This window comes from Lampetra planeri, chromosome 37 (genome assembly GCF_965212315.1).
Source record: "Lampetra planeri chromosome 37, kcLamPlan1.2.h2, whole genome shotgun sequence".
Lineage (NCBI taxonomy): Eukaryota > Metazoa > Chordata > Hyperoartia > Petromyzontiformes > Petromyzontidae > Lampetra > Lampetra planeri.
The window spans coordinates 1,845,263-1,866,318 of NC_136143.1; the positions used below are offsets into that span (position 1 = coordinate 1,845,263).

General features: G+C 55.5%; 1 protein-coding gene across 4 annotated transcripts in view; it reads left to right on the plus strand.

The window, feature by feature from the left end:
• Window positions 1–21,056, plus strand: part of LOC144730872 (uncharacterized) — a 50,919-nt gene that overhangs the window by 16,966 nt on the left and 12,897 nt on the right. For all 4 annotated transcript variants that reach the window (XM_078611667.1, XM_078611666.1, XM_078611668.1 and 1 more), the window contains exons 4-16: window positions 2,180–2,293; window positions 5,057–5,288; window positions 6,951–7,020; window positions 7,422–7,524; window positions 8,590–8,686; window positions 9,115–9,191; window positions 9,666–9,753; window positions 11,021–11,198; window positions 11,710–11,783; window positions 17,376–17,497; window positions 18,360–18,500; window positions 19,893–20,069; window positions 20,646–20,816. In XM_078611667.1, coding sequence (XP_078467793.1) covers window positions 2,180–2,293; window positions 5,057–5,288; window positions 6,951–7,020; window positions 7,422–7,524; window positions 8,590–8,686; window positions 9,115–9,191; window positions 9,666–9,753; window positions 11,021–11,198; window positions 11,710–11,783; window positions 17,376–17,497; window positions 18,360–18,500; window positions 19,893–20,069; window positions 20,646–20,816 — 1,644 coding nt within the window. The remainder of the gene's footprint in view (window positions 1–2,179; window positions 2,294–5,056; window positions 5,289–6,950; window positions 7,021–7,421; window positions 7,525–8,589; window positions 8,687–9,114; window positions 9,192–9,665; window positions 9,754–11,020; window positions 11,199–11,709; window positions 11,784–17,375; window positions 17,498–18,359; window positions 18,501–19,892; window positions 20,070–20,645; window positions 20,817–21,056) is intronic.

Consider the following 21,056-nt stretch of genomic DNA (forward strand, 5'->3'; position numbering starts at 1 on the left):
AGCAGGCGTCAGGGTTGGAATCGAACCCACGACTTCCTGCATACCAGGCAAGGTAGTTAACATCTCCTAGCCACCGTGATGATAATGAGAGAGAGAGAGAGATACACGCAAACTCCAAATATACAGCAGCAGGCGTCAGAGTCGGGATCGAACCCAACAGCTGCTATAGACCATGCAAGGTACGAAGTGGCACTAGTGAGGGGTCTGTGAGTGCACGCATGTGCCTCTTCATTATTCAGGAGTATTCGTTCGTACGCGTGTGTTTACTATTCATGATTACACACCTGCGTGTTTAATATTCATGAGTAACCCTGAGTATGTGGGATCGAGTGGTGGCACTGTGGTTAGCACACCACGCGATAAACTCAGTCATCATCATCAGCATTATTTACGCGATCGAACCCAAAATCCTCGATTATGCATATTGGTCGCGAAAACCTACTACTGCGTGTTAAACTGATTGTCGGCCGCTACCCACAACATCAACCCGCATTGACCAGTACGGTGAAGTATGGTCAAACATGCCCTGTGACCGACACGGCGCGGGCTAGGCCCTGGATCGAGAATGCGCTGCAAACCCTGGTACCGTATTCAGAAATCGAGAATCTTAATTCATCCCGGTGGAATCCGATGAGTTATGAAGCTCTTTTATACCACAGATGTTCAGGGGGGGGGGTCAGCGAGGCGCTGTCACCGAGAGCCGCTACGCGCGAGCGGCGCCACGATTCGTCAGTTTGCGTGAACATTCACCAACGAGGTGCGAGCAATAAAACAGTGACAGAAAGCTAAAGGGGGGGGGGGGGGGGTCAGTGCCCCCCGCACCCCCCACGACGTTACGCAATCTTTAAACAGACACAGAGCCAAGCATCGAACCGAGAGAGTGCTTTCGCAAGCCGTGTCCGAGATTCCACCGTGGAGTTGAGTCCCATTCGCCATTCCCGTGACGGCTCGCGGGCTCTACCCGCTACTGAGTGAGAGTCTGATGGCTCTACCTGCTGCTGAGTGAGAGTCTGAGGGCTCTACCTGCTGCTGAGTGAGAGTCTGAGGGCTCTACCCGCTACTGAGTGAGAGTCTGATGGCTCTACCCGCTACTGAGTGAGAGTCTGATGGCTCTACCCGCTGCTGAGTGAGAGTCTGAGGGCTCTACCCGCTACTGAGTGAGAGTCTGAGGGCTCTACCCGCTGCTGAGTGAGAGTCTGAGGGCTCTACCTGCTGCTGAGTGAGAGTCTGAGGGCTCTACCCGCTGCTGAGTGAGAGTCTGATGGCTCTACCCGCTACTGAGTGAGAGTCTGATGGCTCTACCCGCTGCTGACTGAGAGTCTGTGGGCTCTACCCGCTACTGAGTGAGAGTCTGAGGGCTCTATCCACTGCTGAGTGAGAGTCTGATGGCTCTACCCGCTACTGAGTGAGAGTCTGAGGGCTCTACCCGCTGCTGACTGAGAGTCTGTGGGCTCTACCCGCTGCTGAGTGAGAGTCTGAGGGCTCTACCCGCTGCTGAGTGAGAGTTTGATGGCTCTACCCGCTACTGAGTGAGAGTCTGAGGGCTCTACCCGCTACTGAGTGAGAGTCTGAGGGCTCTACCCGCTACTGAGTGAGAGTCTGAGGGCTCTACCCGCTACTGAGTGAGAGTCTGAGGGCTCTACCCGCTACTGAGTGAGAGTCTGAGGGCTCTACCCGCTACTGAGTGAGAGTCTGAGGGCTCTACCCGCTGCTGAGTGAGAGTCTGAGGGCTCTACCCGCTACTGAGTGAGAGTCTGATGGCTCTACCCGCTACTGAGTGAGAGTCTGAGGGCTCTACCCGCTACTGAGTGAGAGTCTGATGGCTCTACCCGCTACTGAGTGAGAGTCTGAGGGCTCTACCCGCTACTGAGTGAGAGTCTGAGGGCTCTACCCGCTGCTGAGTGAGAGTCTGAGGGCTCTACCCGCTACTGAGTGAGAGTCTGAGAGCTCTACCCGCTACTGAGTGAGAGTCTGAGGGCTCTACCCGCTGCTGAGTGAGAGTCTGAGGGCTCTACCCGCTACTGAGTGAGAGTCTGAGGGCTCTACCCGCTACTGAGTGAGAGTCTGAGGGCTCTACCCGCTACTGAGTGAGAGTCTGAGGGCTCAACCCGCTGCTGAGTGAGAGTCTGAGGGCTCTTCCCGCTGCTGAGTGAGAGCCGTCGGCGTGCTGCCCCCGCAGGAGCTGGGGCCGCACCTGTTTGCCGTGGCCGAGCTGGCGTTTCGCAGCGCCACCAGCGGGCCCGACCCCAGGGACCAGTCCGTGGTGGTCAGCGGGGAGAGCGGCGCTGGCAAGGTGCCGCACGCCGCCACGCGCAGCCGCACAGGCACCGGGAAACGGCACAACCGCACAACTTCCCAGCCGCACAGACACACGGCTGGGAAGGCACACAGCTACAGATCACAACAAATGGGAAACCGCACAACCACACAACCACACAGCCAAACAACTGGGAAACCACACAACCACATAACCACACACCTGGGAAACCACATAACCATACAACTAGGAAACCACACAACCACACAGCCAAACAACTGGGATACCACAAAACCACATAACCACACAACTGGGAAACCACATAACCATACAACTAGGAAACCACACAACCACATAACCACACAACCGGGAAACCACATAACCACACAACTGGGAAACCACACAACCACATAACCACACAACCGGTAAACCACATAACCACACACCTGGGAAACCAGATAACCACACACCTGGGAAACCACAAAACTAGGGAACCAGATAACTACAGACCACACAACCGGGAAAGCACACAACCACACAACTGGGAAACCACATAACCGCCACCACTTTGACCTCAGCAACTATCACGTGACCCAACCGCTACCCAATTACCACCCTCTCCACCATCACACTACCAGTAATTCACCACCACACCCAGCACCACCACCACCTGAGCACTCGAGTGAGATGGGAGGAGAGAGGAAGGAGGCGAGATCGTTGCAGGCAGGGATCAGCAACGAGAATAACAAGAACAGACATTTGTTTCTAATTCGGTAAAAAAAAGAAGCGGTATTTTAAGAGCTGCAATGCACTGTGGTGAACACGAGACGGTGGTCCTGAATAAAAACTTTTTTCACAAAACAGTCCCTAATGAGCCGCAGGCTGCCGACCCCTTCCCATAGTAAACTAGACTCCCATGGTAAACTGGACTTCGATGGTAAACTGAACTCCCATGGTAAACTGGACTTCCATGGTAAACTGGACTTCCATGGTAAACTGAACTTCCATGGTAAACTGGGCTTGCATGGTAAACTGGACTTCCATGGTAAACTGGACTTCTATGGTAAACTGGGCTTCCATGGTAAACTGGGCTTCCATGGTAAACTGGACGTCCATGGTAAACTGGGCTTCCATGGTAAACTGGACTTCCATGGTAAATTCGACTTCCATGGTAAACTGGACTTCCATGGTAAACTGAACTTCCATGGTAAACTGGGCTTGCATGGTAAACTGGACTTCCATGGTAAACTGGACTTCTATGGTAAACTGGGCTTCCATGGTAAACTGGACTTCCATGGTAAACTGGACTTCCATGGTAAACTGGACTTCCATGGTAAACTGCACTTCCATGGTAAATGGGCTTGCATGGTAAACTGGACTTCCATGGTAAACTGGACTTCTATGGTAAACTGGGCTTCCATGGTGAACTGGACTTCCATGGTAAACTGGACTTCCATGGTGAACTGGACTTCCATGGTAAACTGGACTTCCATGGTGAACTGGACTTCCATGGTAAACTGGACTTCCATGGTAAACATAACTTCCATGGTAAACTGGACTTCCATGGTAAACTGGACTTCTATGGTAAACTGGGCTTCCATGGTGAACTGGACTTCCATGGTAAACTGGACTTCCACGGTGAACTGGACTTCCATGGTAAACTGGACTTCCATGGTGAACTGGACTTCCATGGTAAATTGGACTTCCATGGTGAACTGGACTTCCATAGTAAACTGGACTTCCATGGTAAACTGGGCTTCCATGGTAAACTGGACTTCCATGGTAAATTCGACTTCCATGGTAAACTGAACTTCCATGGTAAACTAGACTTCCATGGTAAACTGGACTTCCATGGTAAACTGGGCTTCCATGGTAAACTGGACTTCCATGGTAAATTCTACTTCCATGGTAAACTGAACTTCCATGGTAAACTAGACTTCCATGGTAAACTGAACTCCCATGGTAAACTGAACTCCCATGGTAAACTGGACTCCTATGGTAAACTGGACTTCCATGGTAAACTGAACTTCCATAGTAAACTGGGCTTGTATGGTAAACTGGACTTCCATGGTAAACTGGACTTCTATGGTAAACTGGGCTTCCATGGTAAACTGGACTTCCATGGTAAATTCTACTTCCATGGTAAACTGAACTTCCATGGTAAACTGGACTTCTATGGTCAGGGTCGGCAACCAAAATAACAAGAAGAAGATAACATTTTTTGATCGATTTTGGTTTTGAAAATAAAATCCCCTCAATATATCAAGCGCCGCAATGCCGCTCCTTAAAGAGTCGCATGCGCCTCCGGAGCCGCCTGGTCGCAGGGGGAGTAGAACCGGGGGTGATGGGTGATGGGGGTTGGTGATGGGGGTGGGTGATGGGGGTGGGTGGCAGGGGGTGGGCGATGGGGGTGGGTGATGGGGGTGGGTGATGGGGGTGGGTGGTAGGGGGTGGGTGGCAGGGGGTGGGTGATGGGGGTGGGTGATGGGGGTGGGTGATGGGGGTGGGCGATGGGGGTGGGTGATGGGGGTGGGTGATGGGGGTGGGTGGTAGGGGGTGGGTGGCAGGGGGTGGGTGATGGGGGTGGGTGATGGGGGTGGGTGGCAGGGGGTGGGTGGTAGGGGGTGGGTGGCAGGGGGTGGGTGATGGGGGTGGGTGATGGGGGTGGGTGATGGGGGTGGGTGGCAGGGGGTGGGTGATGGGGGTGGGTGATGGGGGTGGGTGGCAGGGGGTGGACAGCCCAGCGGCTGGGGGCGTCAGGACCGGCCTCACGCGTGGTGCCCCCCCCCCCCCCCCTAGACGTGGTCGTCTCGCTGCCTCATGCGCTACCTCGCACTCGCCTCGCGCCCCGGCGGCGGCGGCGGCGGCTCGGCCCCTGGAGACGCCGGAGGAGCGATCAGTGACGTCAACGACCCCCACCAGCAGCTCCACCCCCAGCAGCTCCACCACCAGCAGCTCCACCAACAGCAGCTCCATCCCCAGGAGCACATCGAGCGCGTGCTCCACTCCAACCCCCTCATGGAGGCCTTCGGTGCGCACTCCCCTCCCCCCCCGCTCCCCCGCCCCCCTCCCCCCACCGGTTGCACCCCTCCCCCCCCTCTCCATCACCTCCTCCGCCCCCTCTTCCTCCATCATCTTTCACCAACCCACCCCCTCCTACCCCTTCTGCCCCCCCCCCCGCCTCCTCTCCTATCCCCATAATCTGCCACCACCTCCTTAATCATATCGACTCCCCCATCCCCCACCAACTCCCCCTCTTCCCCCACCCCCCAATCTCCCACCACCTCCCCTCCACCCTCCATTATAGTGCAGTGCACTGCACGCACGTAAGTGGGAAATACGTTCCCTTAACGTATTACATTTATCTGAAATGAAATGAGATGTCAAAAATATAAAAAACATAAAGGCGCAGCCCTACAATTGCTCGCTCACGGCGCTGCTGGCGGAAGAGTCTGAGCCCGGGGGAGTTGTGGCGAGCCCCCGGCTGGCCAGGCGACATGAAAGACGTGGGAGTGCCCACACACTTTACGCCACCGGCGATGACCTGCCTGGTCGACAGCGGAGGCGGGAGTGGGGGGGGATGTAAGAAACACGTCTCATTGTTTCAATAACCGGGACGGGAGATCGAACCGGCGACCTCTTGGGTCGCAAGTCGGCGGCGCGAGGCTGAACCCTTCGCGCCCGCGGCAGCGCCACCTCCAGGGGCCATCGTGGCCCGGCAGCTTCGCGAGCAGAGGGGCGCACGGCTCACGCGGCAGCTGCCCTCCGTGCGTGTCACGTCCCCCATCATGCGTGTCACTTGTCCATAGGCCTCGGCAAGGTAAGGTAATTTACCCTTTTTACCGGGTAAAAGGGCAAAGGTGTCGACATGCCAAGGGGTAAGGTAAAGGGTAGGGTAAAGGTAGCTCGGAAGAATTACCCGGTAGGGTAAAGGAAGCGTGAAGTATTGCCCGGTAAATACGGTGCCTTGTTTACCGCTAGAAGCTCCGTGGCGCAGTCTGTGGCTTCCATTTAATAAGTAATATTGAAAAAAATAATTAAACATGCTTTTATTAAATGTACTAGTAATGACAGAACTCCACGACTCCAGGAATTGGCACCGAAGCTTGCCATAACATAAGGGGCCGTGGTCATTTTACAGCCAACGTAAGTTGACCGTGGACAATTAGACCCAAGCCGAAACATAACATATAAAAAATAATGTTTAAAATATATATATTTTAATGATAGAATATAGTATTGTCATCAGTATGACATAATTATGCCAGGTTTGCAGTCGATACCACATTGGGAAGTGGGTTAAAATTTAGTTACAAAATTTGAGGATACAACAACGATGACAACAACGACAACAACAAGCGTGTAACATTGTAATCATCAAGAGTATTCTATATGTATGAAGCGTTCTACCTATAGCATTTACCGTTATAAACCTTTTTCATGTGTAGTAGTACCCCAGTAATTACCCTGTAATCGGGTAATTTGTATGGACAAGTTGTCCATGCGTGTCACGTGTCCCCTGTGTGTGTCACGTGTCCATCCGTGTACCCCGTGCGTGTCACGTGTCCATCATGCGCGTCACGTGTCCATGCGTGTACCCCGCGCGTCACGTGTCCATCATGCGTGTCACGTGTCCCCCGTGCGTGTCACGTGTCAATCATGCGTGCCACGTGTCCCCCGTGCGTGTGCGTAGGTAACGCGTGCACGCTTCGCAACAACAACAGCTCGCGCTTCGGCAAATATGTGCAGCTGCAGTTGAACAGGTACACACAGACGTGAGCTGCACGTGAACAGTTGGTTGAGGATTCTGTTAATGATGAGTTTGGTAATACTGATGATTACCATCAGACTGGCGGTGATGAGTCTGGTAATGAAAATAATGGTGATGTTTATTCTGGTGATGATAACTCTGGTGATGATGCCGATTACTGTTGAAGACGAATCTGGTGATGATTCTGATGATGATCATGATGCACATTCGAGTGATGATGATGATTCTGGTGATGATGCTCGTTATTTTTGGTACTTGTTGTTGTAACTCGCTGACCCAGCCCTACTGGACACCTGTGTAAAAGAGCTTGATAGCTCATCGGATTTCTCCAGTCTGATTCGAATTGGAGTGACGGCGACGACGATGGTGACCATGATGACGATGTGCCTGCAGTGATCACGAGCTGGTGGGCGCCTCCATACAGACGTACCTGCTGGAGAAGACCCGCGTGGTCTTCCAGGCACCCCACGAGAGGAACTTCCACATTTTCTACCAGGTGCCACTTCACGCCGCCAGGGCCATCCACCACCTGCCCGCCAAACCTCCCACTCTTCATCTGACCCAAGACCCCCGCCCCCACGCACCACAATGCTGACCTGACTGCCACCCTCGACATTAACCCTTGACCGCACCAGGACCCTGGCCGTATCCTACCGGGCGATAAACTAAACTATGTTCATTTTAACAGGTAAGGCCCACCGGGCTATGTAGCTCTTTTCTCGGAAGCGACCTGAACAGCACAAAGTACAGCTCCACCAAGTGGCTCGTCTTGTAGGAATGTACAGCAGCCAAATACAGGAAAGCTTTGAACATCGAGGGTTTATCGTTCGCGGTTTCGAAGTATCACGGGCAGCCTCTTTGTATGCCAATTTAGCTACAGCGGGGGTTAGTTGTGGCCTTTCGCGGGTTGCTGTAACCAGAAGTAGTGTCTCGTTGGCTGGAACCGTGGAGCGGGTCGAGTAGGGGACGCGAGGCATCTCGGGAACAAAGACCCCCGTGTAGCCTGAACAGACTGTTGGGACGAGTGCTGTTAGCGATCACCTATGAAGGCCAGCACAGCACACGAGGGGGTGGGTTGCCAGCACCATGCCTGGACGCCTTTGTCTCCCCAGTGGCGATGTTTTCACACCGCACCAGGATCTCATTTGAGGCTGAGTCTACCTATGGGAGACCCAGAAACCGTTCAGATAATCGTCACTGGTGTTGGCCGCGAGCGGGAATCGAACTCGGGTCGCCGGGTTCGTAGCGCAGCGTGCTAAACGCTGCACTACCGCTCCCCACTGGTCACACACACACACATAAGCACATGCACACAACTACCGAATTATAAGACGCACTCCCAACATTTTCTTTAAGCTTCGGTAGGGAGTGCCTCTTGTAATCCAGAGAATACGGTGCCATTAACCCTAGACCTGACCATGACCCCGAACACTAATCCCTGACCCTCATCAAAATCCCCGAATGATCAGCACTGACCTCACCGTGCATCGCGATCCTGCCCACGAGCATCGGCGAAAAGTTGACCACTGACCTGTGCACCACCCTCGCCCTTCCTCCCCAGATGGTGAAGGGTGCTAGCGAGCAGGAGAGGGAGGCGTGGGGCCTCCCCGTGGAGGCAACGTTCCCGTGGCTGCCCAACGCCGAGCAGCACCTCGAAGGTTCGACTCCCGATCCTGGTGGATCCAGCCAGCGGTGGCAGCGCCACTGCTGGGCTGGATTCTGAGTTGAATGTTCAAGTTCGTTTTGTGCAGCCAGGAGATAACTGAGCAGCGTCAGGGTCTCACCTGCATGGGCGACCTGGGTCACCACAATGACAATGAGATGAGGGTTCTGTATCAGATGAAATGAGGGTTTTGTACCGGATGGGACCAGGGTTTTGTACAGGGTGGCATGAGGGTTCTGTACCAGATGGGACAAGGGTTCTATATCGGATGGGACGAGGGTTTTGTACAGGGTGGCATGAGGGTTCTGTACCGGATGGGACGAGGGTTTTGTGTCAGATGAAATGAGGGTTCTGTCCCGTCTCGAGACGTCATCGTCGAGTCCATGCGTCCTTCTACCCCTCCCTCTCCCGCCCGTCACCCAGAGGACGACTTCGAGGTGACGAAGGTGGCCATGGTGAACCTGGGCATGGAGCCTGGCGAGCGAGACCTCGTCTTCCAGGTGAGGGCCCTGCGTCCCTCACGCCCCCCCACCCACCGTTCCTCCCTCCGCTCCCCCGGTGCCCGCCCCCCCCAGTTCCTCCCTCCAGCTCCTCGCTCCGCGTCACCCCGCGGGAGTCCCTCGGGGTTCCCCGTCTTGTTTTCAGGAGAGGCATTGGACCCGAAGTCGCCACGACTATCGCGGCTTTCCCATCGGCCAAGACATTGTTACGAATGTTGATTTGAGTTATTTTCTGGGTGTGCTGTGTGCGCGCCGCTTGCATGCTGCGTGTGTGCGGCGTGCTGTGTGTGTGCTGCTTGCGTGTGTGCTGCGTGTGTCTGTGCTGCGTGTGTGCTGCATGCGTGCTGCTGCGTGTGTGCTGCGTTTGTGTGTGCTGCATGCGTGTGTACTGCGTTTGTGTGTGCTGCATGCGTGTGTACTGCGTGCGTGTGTGCGTGCTGCATGTGTGCTGCGTGCGTGCTGCGCATGCCGCAGGTGCTGTCGGCGCTGCTGCACCTGGGCACCGTGAGCTTCACGCAGCACGACGAGGCGAAGCCGTGCAGTGTGCAGCCTGCGGGCCACGGTGCGTGCTGCTGCACAAGCGTGTGTGTGCGTGTGTGCGCGTGTGAGCGCGTGTGTGCGCGTGTGTGCGCGTGTGAGCGCGTGTGTGCGCGTGTGTGAGCGCGTGTGAGCGCGTGTGTGCGCGTGTGTGCGCGTGTGAACGCGTGTGTGCGCGTGTGTGAGCGCGTGTGAGCGCGTGTGTGCGCGTGTGAGCGCGTGTGTGCGCGTGTGTGAGCGCGTGTATGCGCGTGTGAGCGCGTGTATGCGCGTGTGAGCGCGTGTGTGTGCGTGTGTGCGCGTGTGAGCGCGTGTGTGCGCGTGTGTGCGCGTGTGAACGCGTGTGTGCGCGTGTGTGAGCGCGTGTGTGCGCGTGTGAGCGCGTGTGTGCGCGTGTGTGCGCGTGTGAACGCGTGTGTGCGCGTGTGAGCGCGTGTGTGCGCGTGTGAGCGCGTGTGTGTGCGTGTGTGCGCGTGTGAACGCGTGTGTGCGCGTGTGTGCGCGTGTGAACGCGTGTGTGCGCGTGTGTGTGCGTGTGAGCGCGTGTGTGTGCGTGTGTGCGCGTGTGAACGCGTGTGTGCGCGTGTGTGCGCGTGTGAACGCGTGTGTGTGCGTGTGTGCGTGTGAGCGCGTGCGTGCGTGTGTTCGCGTGAACATAGGGAGCGGAGGCACCACGATTCGCGCGGTGCGACTCAACCAAAGATCAAAGTAAAATTCACGTTCATGGCCACCAACACCAGTGACGACAATTTGAGGCGGCCCTGGGCCTCCACTAGGTCGACTGAGCCTCAAATTAATGCCTGGTGTGTTGTGCAGTAAACATCGCCACCGGGGAGACAAAGGCGGTCGGGCGGGGTGCCGGCTGACCACCCACCCCCTCGTGTGCCGTGTCGGTATTCATAGGCGCTTGCTAACAGCACTTGCCCCAACAGTCTGTTATAGGCTACATGGGGGATCTCTGTCCGTGTGTGCGCGTGGGGAGAGGTGATGTAGCGGTTAGCGTGCTACACTTTGAACCCGGCGACCCGAGTTCGATTCCCGCTCACGGCCACCAACACCAGTGACGATTATGGGAACTGGTACTGAGCCTCCACTAGGTCGACTCAGCCTCAAATGAGTACCTGGTGCGGTGTGTAAACATCGCCACCGGGGAGACAAAAGCAGCCGGGCGTGGTGCTGGCCAGTCACCCCCTCGTGTGCCGTTGCGGCCTTCATAGGCGCTCGCTAACAGCACTTGCCCCTACAGTCTGTCAAGGCTACACGGGGTAACTTTGTCTGTGCGTGGTGGGCAGGGAGCCTAGCGACGGCGTGCCGCCTGCTGCGGCTCTCGGAGGAGGCGGTGCGCGCGCGCCTCGCGCTGCGCGAGATCGCCACGACGCAGGGCGGGCGGCGCTCCGTGCTGCTCACGCCCTGCGCCCGGCGCGAGTGCAGCACGCGGCGCGACTGCCTCGCCAAGCTCGTGTACACGCGGTGAGCACGCGGGGTCACGGGGGGTCACGCGGGAGGGCTCAGGGTCGCGTGGGGTTAGGGTCGTGGGGCTTGAGTCGTGTGGGTGGGGTTAGGGTCGTGGGGTCAGGGTCGTGGGGTCAGGGTCGTGGGGTTAGGGTCGTGGGGTCAGGGTCGTGGGGTTAGGGCAGAGGTCGCAATCGGGTACCCGATACCCGGCTACTCGTACCCGGCTGGGTACGGGTACCCGTTTGCGACCCTGGTGCGGCCGGGTACGGGTAAGGAATCAAAACCCGTTTGCGACCTCTGGGTTAGGGTCGTGGGTTCAGGGTCATGGGGTTAGGCTCGTGGGGTTAGGGTCGTGGGGCTCAGCCTTAAATGAGTAACACTAGGGAGACAAAGGCGGCAGGGCGTGGTGCTGGCCACCCACCCCCTCGTGCGCCGGCCTTAACAAAGTGCTGCTCGCTGACAGCACTTCCCCAACAGGCTGTCAAAGGCTACACGGGGGACCTTTGCCTCGTGTCCGTGTGTGCAGGCTCTTTGAGTGGCTCGTGGCGCTGGTGAACACGAGGATTGGCGCCGGCTCCAGCACGTGGAGCCGGTTCATCGGTAAGAGTTGCCCAGCACGGAGTCGCCCCCCCCCCATCCCCCCCATCCCCTCCTCCTCCTCCCCCCTGCTCCCTCCTCCCACCCCCTCCCTCCGCCTCCCTCCGCCTCCCTCCTCCTCATCCCCCTATCCCCCTCCCCCCTACCCCGTCCTCCCTCCCCCTGCTCCCTCCTCCTCCCGTCCACTCCTTCCCTCCCCCTTCCCCCTCCCTCCTCCTCCCCCCTCCCCCCTCCCTCCTCCCCCCTCCCCCTGCTCTACGTCTTTTCTCCCCCGCCAACTCCCCTCGGGAGCCTCCCGTGTCGCCGGACAACGGCCCGCTGAAGCGGACGTCACAGAGCTACCTCGGAGATCCCCTCGAGCGGCCTGGCCCACGCGGTCGAGGGCGGCACTCTGCCAGCCGCTCCGCCGAACGAGAGCAAATGTTCGGCGCGCGGCGCTCCAGCCGATAATATTGGATACTCAGAGCTGGACCCTTAGGCAAATGAAGTGCCGAGCCAGATTGAATGAGACCGCGGTGTTTTTGTGTGTGGGGTCATCGGTGATCCGGCCATGAACTCACTGCATCTGAGAAGCCGGTTTCATCATAACCTTGTCCATGTGAGTCTCTGGGTCTCTGTGTGAGGCTATGGGTCTCTGTGTGAGTCTATGGGTCTCTGTGTGAGTCTATGGGTCTCTGTGTGAGTCTGTGGGTCTCTGTGTGAGTCTATGGGTCTCTGTGTGAGTCTATGGGTCTCTGTGTGAGTCTATGGGTCTATGTGTGAGTCTGTGGGTCTCTGTGTGAGTCTGTGGGTCTCTGTGTGAGTTTGTTGGTCTCTGTGCGAGTCTATGGGTCTCTGTGTGAGTCTGTGGGTCTCTGTGTGAGTCAATGGGTCTCTGTTTGAGTCTATGGGTCTCTGTGTGAGTCTATGAGTCTCTGTGTTAGTCTATGGGTGTCTGTGTGAGTCTATGGTACTCTGTGTGAGTCTATGGGTATCTGTGTGAGTCTATGGGTCTCTGTGTGAGTCTGTGGGTCTCTGTGTGAGTCTATGGGTCTCTGTGTGAGTCTACGGGTCTCTGTGTGAGTCTATGGGTCTCTGTGTGAGTCTATGTGTCTCTGTGTGAGTCTGTGGGTCTCTGTGTGAGTCTTTGGGTCTCTGTGTGAGCCTATGGGTCTCTGTGTGAGTCTATGAGTCTCTGTGTGAGTCTATGGGTCTCTGTGTGAGTCTATGGGTCTCTGTGTGAGTCTATGGTTCTCTGTGTGAGTCTATGGGTCTCTGTGTGAGTCTATGGGTCTCTGTGTGAGTCTATGGGTCACTGTGTGAGTCTGTGGGTCTCTGTGTGAGTCTATGGTTCTCTGTGGGAGTATATGGGTCTCTGTGTGAGTCTATGGGTCTCTGTGTGAGTCTATGGTTCTCTGTGTGAGTCTATGGGTCTCTGTGTGAGTCTATGGGTCTCTGTGTGAGTCTATCGGTCTCTGTGTGAGTCTATGGGTCTCTGTGTGAGTCTATGGGTCTCTGTGTGAGTCTGTGGGTCTCTGTGTGAGTCTATGGTTCTCTGTGTGAGTCTATGGGTCTCTGTGTGAGTCTATGGGTCTCTGTGTGAGTCTATGGGTCTCTGTGTGAGTCTATGGGTCTCTATGTGAGTCTGTGGGTCTCTGTGTGAGTCTATGGGTCTCTATGTGAGTCTATGGGTCTCTGTGTGAGTCTATGGGTCTCTGTGTGAGTCTATGGTTCTCTGTGTGAGTCTATGGGTCTCTGTGTGAGTCTATGGGTCTCTGTGTGAGTCTATGGGTCTCTGTGTGAGTCTGTGGGTCTCTGTGTGAGTCTATGGGTCTCTGTGTGAGTCTATGGGTCTCTGTGTGAGTCTGTGGGTCTCTGTGTGAGTCTGTGGGTCTCTGTGTGAGTCTATGGGTCTCTGTGTGAGTCTATGGGTCTCTGTGTGAGTATATGAGTCTCTGTGTGAGTCTATGGGTCTCTGTGTGAGTCTATGGGTCTCTGTGTGAGTCTATGGGTCTCAGTGTGAGTCTATGGGTCTCTGTGTGAGTCTATGGGTCTCTGTGTGAGTCTATGGGTCTCTGTGTGAGTCTGTGGGTCTCTGTGTGAGTCTATATATCTCTATGTGAGTCTATGGGTCTCTGTGTGAGACTATGGGTCTCTGTGTGAGTCTATGGGTCTCTGTGTGAGTCTGTGGGTCTCTGTGTGAGTCTGTGGGTCTCTGTGTGAGTCTATGGGTCTCTGTGTGAGTCTATGGGTCTCTGTGTGAGTATATGAGTCTCTGTGTGAGTCTATGGGTCTCTGTGTGAGTCTATGGGTCTCTGTGTGAGTCTATGGGTCTCAGTGTGAGTCTATGGGTCTCTGTGTGAGTCTATGGGTCTCTGTGTGAGTCTATGGGTCTCTGTGTGAGTCTGTGGGTCTCTGTGTGAGTATATAGATCTTTATGTGAGTCTATGGGTCTCTGTGTGAGACTATGGGTCTCTGTGTGAGTATATGGGTCTCTGTGTGAGTCTATGAGGCTCTGTGTGAGTCTATGGGTCTCTGTGTGAGTCTATTGGTCTCTGTGTGAGTCAATGGGTCTCTGTGTGAGTCTATGGGTCTCTGTGTGAGTCTATGGGTCTCTGTGTGAGTCTATGGGTCTCTGTGTGAGTCTATGAGTCTCTTTGTGAGTCTATGAGTCTCTGTGTGAGTCTATGGGTCTCTGTGTGAGTCTATGGGTCTCTGTGTGAGTCTATGGGTCTCTGTGTGAGTCTATGGTACTCTGTGTGAGTCTATGGGTCTCTGTGTGAGTCTATGGGTCTCTGTGTGAGTCTATGGTTCTCTGTGTGAGTCTATGGGTCTCTGTGTGAGTCTATGGGTCTCTGTGTGAGTCTATGGGTCTATGTGTGAGTCTGTGGGTCTCTGTGTGAGTCTATGGTTCTTTGTGGGAGTATATGGGTCTCTGTGTGAGTCTATGGGTCTCTGTGTGAGTCTATGGTTCTCTGTGTGAGTCTATGGGTCTCTGTGTGAGTCTATGGGTCTCTGTGTGAGTCTATCGGTCTCTGTGTGAGTCTATGGGTCTCTGTGTGAGTCTATGGGTCTCTGTGTGAGTCTGTGGGTCTCTGTGTGAGTCTATGGGTCTCTGTGTGAGTTTATGGGTCTCTGTGTGAGTCTATGAGTCTCTGTGTGAGTCTATGGGTCTCTGTGTGAGTCTATGGGTCTCTGTGTGAGTCTATGGTTCTCTGTGTGAGTCTATGGGTCTCTGTGTGAGTCTATGGGTCTCTGTGTGAGTCTATGGGTCTCTGTGTGAGTCTATGGGTCTCTATGTGAGTCTGTGGGTCTCTGTGTGAGTCTATGGGTCTCTATGTGAGTCTATGGGTCTCTGTGTGAGTCTATGGGTCTCTGTGTGAGTCTATGGTTCTCTGTGTGAGTCTATGGGTCTCTGTGTGAGTCTATGGGTCTCTGTGTGAGTCTATGGGTCTCTGTGTGAGTCTGTGGGTCTCTGTGTGAGTCTATGGGTCTCTGTGTGAGTCTATGGGTCTCTGTGTGAGTCTGTGGGTCTCTGTGTGAGTCTGTGGGTCTCTGTGTGAGTCTATGGGTCTCTGTGTGAGTCTATGGGTCTCTGTGTGAGTATATGAGTCTCTGTGTGAGTCTATGGGTCTCTGTGTGAGTCTATGGGTCTCTGTGTGAGTCTATGGGTCTCTGTGTGAGTCTATGGGTCTCTGTGTGAGTCTATGGGTCTCTATGTGAGTCTGTGGGTCTCTGTGTGAGTCTATGGGTCTCTATGTGAGTCTATGGGTCTCTGTGTGAGTCTATGGGTCTCTGTGTGAGTCTATGGTTCTCTGTGTGAGTCTATGGGTCTCTGTGTGAGTCTATGGGTCTCTGTGTGAGTCTATGGGTCTCTGTGTGAGTCTGTGGGTCTCTGTGTGAGTCTATGGGTCTCTGTGTGAGTCTATGGGTCTCTGTGTGAGTCTGTGGGTCTCTGTGTGAGTCTGTGGGTCTCTGTGTGAGTCTATGGGTCTCTGTGTGAGTCTATGGGTCTCTGTGTGAGTATATGAGTCTCTGTGTGAGTCTATGGGTCTCTGTGTGAGTCTATGGGTCTCTGTGTGAGTCTATGGGTCTCAGTGTGAGTCTATGGGTCTCTGTGTGAGTCTATGGGTCTCTGTGTGAGTCTATGGGTCTCTGTGTGAGTCTGTGGGTCTCTGTGTGAGTCTATAGATCTCTATGTGAGTCTATGGGTCTCTGTGTGAGACTATGGGTCTCTGTGTGAGTATATGGGTCTCTGTGTGAGTCTATGAGGCTCTGTGTGAGTCTATGGGTCTCTGTGTGAGTCTATTGGTCTCTGTGTGAGTTAATGGGTCTCTGTGTGAGTCTCTGGGTCTCTGTGTGAGTCTATGGGTCTCTGTGTGAGTCTATGGGTCTCTGTGTGAGTCTATGAGTCTCTTTGTGAGTCTATGAGTCTCTGTGTGAGTCTATGGGTCTCTGTGTGAGTCTATGGGTCTCTGTGTGAGTCTATGGGTCTCTGTGTAAGTCTATGGGTCTCTGTGTGAGTCTATGGGTCTCTGTGTGAGTCTATGAGTCTCTGTGTGAGTCTATGCAGTCCCTCCAGAAAAACGCGGAGTTTTTTGGTGATTGTTGCGGGCAAAAATCGTTGATTATGCGGCACGTTTTCTTAAAAAATGCGATGGAATATGCGGGATATTTATGCAATTTTATGCGATTAAATTGCGGGAACTTGCAAAAACTGCGGTTTGATGAAAAAGAGAAAAAAAAGTGATTCCCCCAACACCCTATTCACTAGGCTACTACTTTAATGTAAAGAGTCATTTCTTATTACTTCCTATGATAAGCAAGCATACTACATCACAGAAAGTGCTGGGAATATTTAAGTTCTCATCTTGTTTTATTTCAGACCTTAACAAACAGATGGCTCAAACTTACAAAACATTGAGTCGAACAAGTTCTGTAGCTTTACAAAATGAATATGCTACAACTTCTGTAAAAATGAATAAGTAAAATATTAAAAAATAAAATGTGTGCTTCCTGTTTTACAGAGGTAGCTATGCAAAATAATTTGCCCCCACTGTCATGTAACACACTGGGGAACTGCTTTGCGCGGTCTTTTGCGCTGATGTTTGTTGGCAAATGAGAAAGATTTGCGGGCTTCATCATGGTTTCATTGGCATCGCGGGGTTTGCAGCTTTTTAATGATGTCGCGTAATGAGTGACGTCACTTCATAACGTTCCCATGGCAACAGGGGAAATGGCTGCGCTTGTGTGAAGTAAACGCAACATTTTTCAACTTTCTGCTAAGATATATGTGACTTTTTGCAACGAAAATGCGGGGATTATGAAATCATGCAAGCCCGCATATTTTGCGCGCGGAAATCTGCAATTTATGCGGCGAAAGTGCGGCGTATTTGAAAAAACGCGCCCCCCGCATAAATATGCGGACTTTGGCTGATTTTGCGTGAAATCTTGCGATCGCATAATCGCGTTTTTCTGGAGGGACTGTCTATGAGTCTCTGTGTGAGTCTATGGAGACGCTGCGGCGGAGGCCTCCTCCACAGCGAAAATGGGAGCCCCCATCCCCCGGCCCCCCACTCACCCCTCCCCCTGCCCCCCCTTCCTCTCCCCCCGCAGGGCTCCTGGACGTGTACGGGTTCGAGTCGTTCCCCATGAACAGCCTGGAGCAGCTGTGCATCAACTACGCCAACGAGAAGCTGCAGCAGCACTTTGTCGCGCACTTCCTGCGGGCGCAGCAGGTGAGTGGATCGGGGGGAGGGGGCCGCGGGCGGCAGTGGGGAGCCGGGGGGCGGGGGCACGGGTGAGGGGTGGGGGCTGTCGCGTTGTTGCTGAGCCGATGGAACGCGCCCGAGGTACGTGCGCTCCTTGGGAGTGCGTCCCGCACTGCGTGTCTGTGTGTGTACATGTGTTTGTGTATATGTGTGTGCATGTGTGTGTGTGCCTGCATGTGTGCGTGTGTGCGTGTGTGTGTGCATCTGTGTGTGTGTGCGTGTGTGTGTGTGCATGTGTGTGTGTGTGCATGTGTGTGTATGTGTGTGTGTATGTGTGTGCATGTGTGTGTGTGTGCATGTGCGTGTGTGCCTGCATATGTGCGTGTGTGTGTGCGTCTGTGTGTGTACATGTGTTTGTGTGTATATGTGTGCATTTGTGTGTGTGCATGTGTGCGCACGTGTGTGTATGTGTGTGCATGCATGTGTGTGTGTGCGTGTGTGTGTGTGCATGTGTGTGTGTGCATGTGTGTGTGTGTGCATGTGTGTGTGTGCGTGTGTGTGCATGTGTGTGGGGAGCATGTGGGGAGCGGTAGTGTAGCGGTTAGCGCGCTGCGCTATTAACCCAACGACCCAAGTTCGATTCCCGCTCACGGCCATCACCAGTGACGATTATCTGAACCGGTCCTGGGCCTCCCCTAGGTCGACACAGCCTCAAATGAGTACCTGGTGCGGTGTGTAGTAAACATCGCCACTGTGGAGACAAAGGCGGCCGGGCGTGGACACCCACCCCCTTCGTGTGCCGTGCCGGCCTCCGCAGGCGCTCGCTCACGGCACTTGCCCCAGCAGTCTGCTGAGGCTTCCCGGGGGATCTGTGTCTGTGTGTGCGCAGGAGGAGTACGCGCAGGAGGGGCTGCAGTGGTCGTTCATCGACTACGAGGACAACTCGAGCTGCCTGGAGCTCATCGAGGGCCCCGGCAGCGTCGCCACCCCCGTGGGGCCCGCGCCCAGCCTCTTCTCCCTCCTCAACGAGGTGACGGCGGCGGCGACCGCGATGGAGCTGGGTGGTGGTGTGGTTGTGATGCTGTGGTGTTGGTTTTGATGCTGTGGTGTTGATGTTGTTGTTAGTGGTGGTGGTGGTGTGGCGATAGTGTGGTCGTGGTGGTGATGAAGATGATGGAGTGGGGATGGTGGTTGCGGTGGTGGCGGCAGTGGTGATGGTGGTTTAGGCAGTGGTGGTTTCAGTAACTGCAGTTGCGATGAAACGTCATCGAGTCTCAAGACTTTTTCAGGAGGTTCCAGCCAGGTTGCCGCAGTATGTCCGGCACTCACTCAATCACTAGCTCACCCACTCACTCACTCACTCACCCACTCAATCACCCAATCACTCACTCACTCACTCACCCACTCTCTCACTCACTCACCCACTCACTCACTCACCCACTCTCTCAATCACCCACTCTCTCACTCTCTCACTCACTCACTCACCCACTCACCCACTCAATCACTCACTCACCCACTCACTCACTCACCCACTCACTCACTCACCCACTCACTCACTCACCCACTCACTCACTCACTCACCCACTCACCCACTCAATCACTCACCCACTCACTCACTCACCCACTCACTCACTCACCCACTCACTCACCCACTCACTCACTCACCCACTCACCCACTCAATCACTCACTCACCCACTCACTCACTCACCCACTCACTCACTCACCCACTCACTCTCTCACTCACTCACTCACCCACTCACCCACTCAATCACTCACTCACCCACTCACTCACTCACCCACTCACTCACTCACCCACTCACTCTCTCACTCACTCACTCACCCACTCACCCACTCAATCACTCACTCACCCACTCACTCACTCACCCACTCACTCACTCACCCACTCACTCACCCACTCACTCACTCACTCTGGAGAAGAGTGGGAGAAGTTACCAACCGCACGCAGAGAGAAGTTCGCCCCAATCGGGAGTCGAACCGAGGTGCTTCCCGCTTTGGGGCTCGAGCGTCACTGACCATGAGGGTGCGAGCGTGCGGTGTGCGAGCGAGCGAGTGTGCGTGTACGCGCACGTGTATGTGTGCGCGTGAGCACATGCGAACTGTACTTACGAACCTGGCGGCCTGAGTTAGATTCCCCACTCACGACCAATAACAGTGGCGAATATTTGAACCGGTGCTGGACCTCCCCTAGGTCAACTCAGCCTCAATTGGGTGCCTGGTGCAGTGTGTAAACATCAGCACTGGGGAGACAAAGGCCGCTGGGCGTGGTGCTAGCGACCCACCCCCTCGTGTGCTGTGCCGGCCTTCATAGGTGCTACTACTCGCTAACAGCACTTTCCCCAACAGTATGTTAAAGCTATGCGAGGAATCTTTGTCTTTGTGTGTGTGTGCGTGCGCTCGCAGGCTTGCCGCGCAAACCGCGAGTCCAACGCGGCGGCGCTGGACACGCACCTGCGGCGCACGCTGGCCGGCCGGCGCTGCGTGTCGTGGCCACGCTTCTCGGACGCGCCTGAGTTCGTGGTGGAGCACTACGCCGGCTACGTCCCCTACCGCATCGACGGCCTCACGCAGAAGAACGAGGTCCGTTCACCGCCGCCGCCGGACGTCATGACGCCGTCACGGCGACACGGGCGGGGGGGGGGGGGCGGGGGGGGTCGAGAGGTCGTGGCGAGCGTCATCACCGGACGACGAAATTTCCCGATGGGGTTTTCGGGTCGTGCCACGTGCTGTTTCGTCGCGACGTCCGACGTTCCGGTCCGTGCGAATCGTCTGAAGTCGACGGCGATCGACGACCCGGGATGGCCTCGGAGATAGCCAGCGCCGGCGCTAGCGCGCAATGCCGCATCAGCGCCGGCGTGCGCCTACGTCGCCCGTAACGTGCCCGATCCCATCGGATCTCGGAGAGCGAGGCAAGGTTTGGGCCTGGATGAATACCTGGGCGGGCGACCGTGGGCGACACGGCCACAAGGCGTCGCAAGACAACTCGAGAAACGGGACCTTCGGCCACGGCTGGCGGTCAGAGTGGCCATTGGGGAGTGCGCACGTGGAGCTCGTGCTCCCCGTGACGCCGTCTCGTCAAACTCTCAAACTCGCGTCACGGAATCCACGCACGCGATCGTCATTCCCTGCCGCTCTTCTGCTGTGTTTTCGGTGCAGGATCCGGTCCCCCCCGAGCTGATCACCCTGCTGGAGGGCTCCCACAATCCCCTCCTGCAGCAGCTGTTTCCCGTGTCGCCGGCGGGCGGCGGGGAGCCTCCGTCTCCATCCCCGCCAGGTCCTGCGCCACGCGGCAAGGCCAGGGTCATGACCGTCGTGTCAAAGTTCAAGGTTCGCCCCACACCGCTCGCAGTCGCGAATTCGCATCGCCCGTTCAGTTCTGCACTCGGTTTGGCAAAAAATTCGACCTCTGAAAATGACAAGCACTGGGTCTCGCCATGGAGCCCGGTGGAGCGGGCAGAGTTACGCCGCTCCGGGAGAGTTCCGTCTCCTGATCGCAACGCCGCGCTACGCAGTGGAGGCTCGGCGCAGCCGGCGGCGTGTCGCTGTGTGTGTCACTGCGTGTGTCAC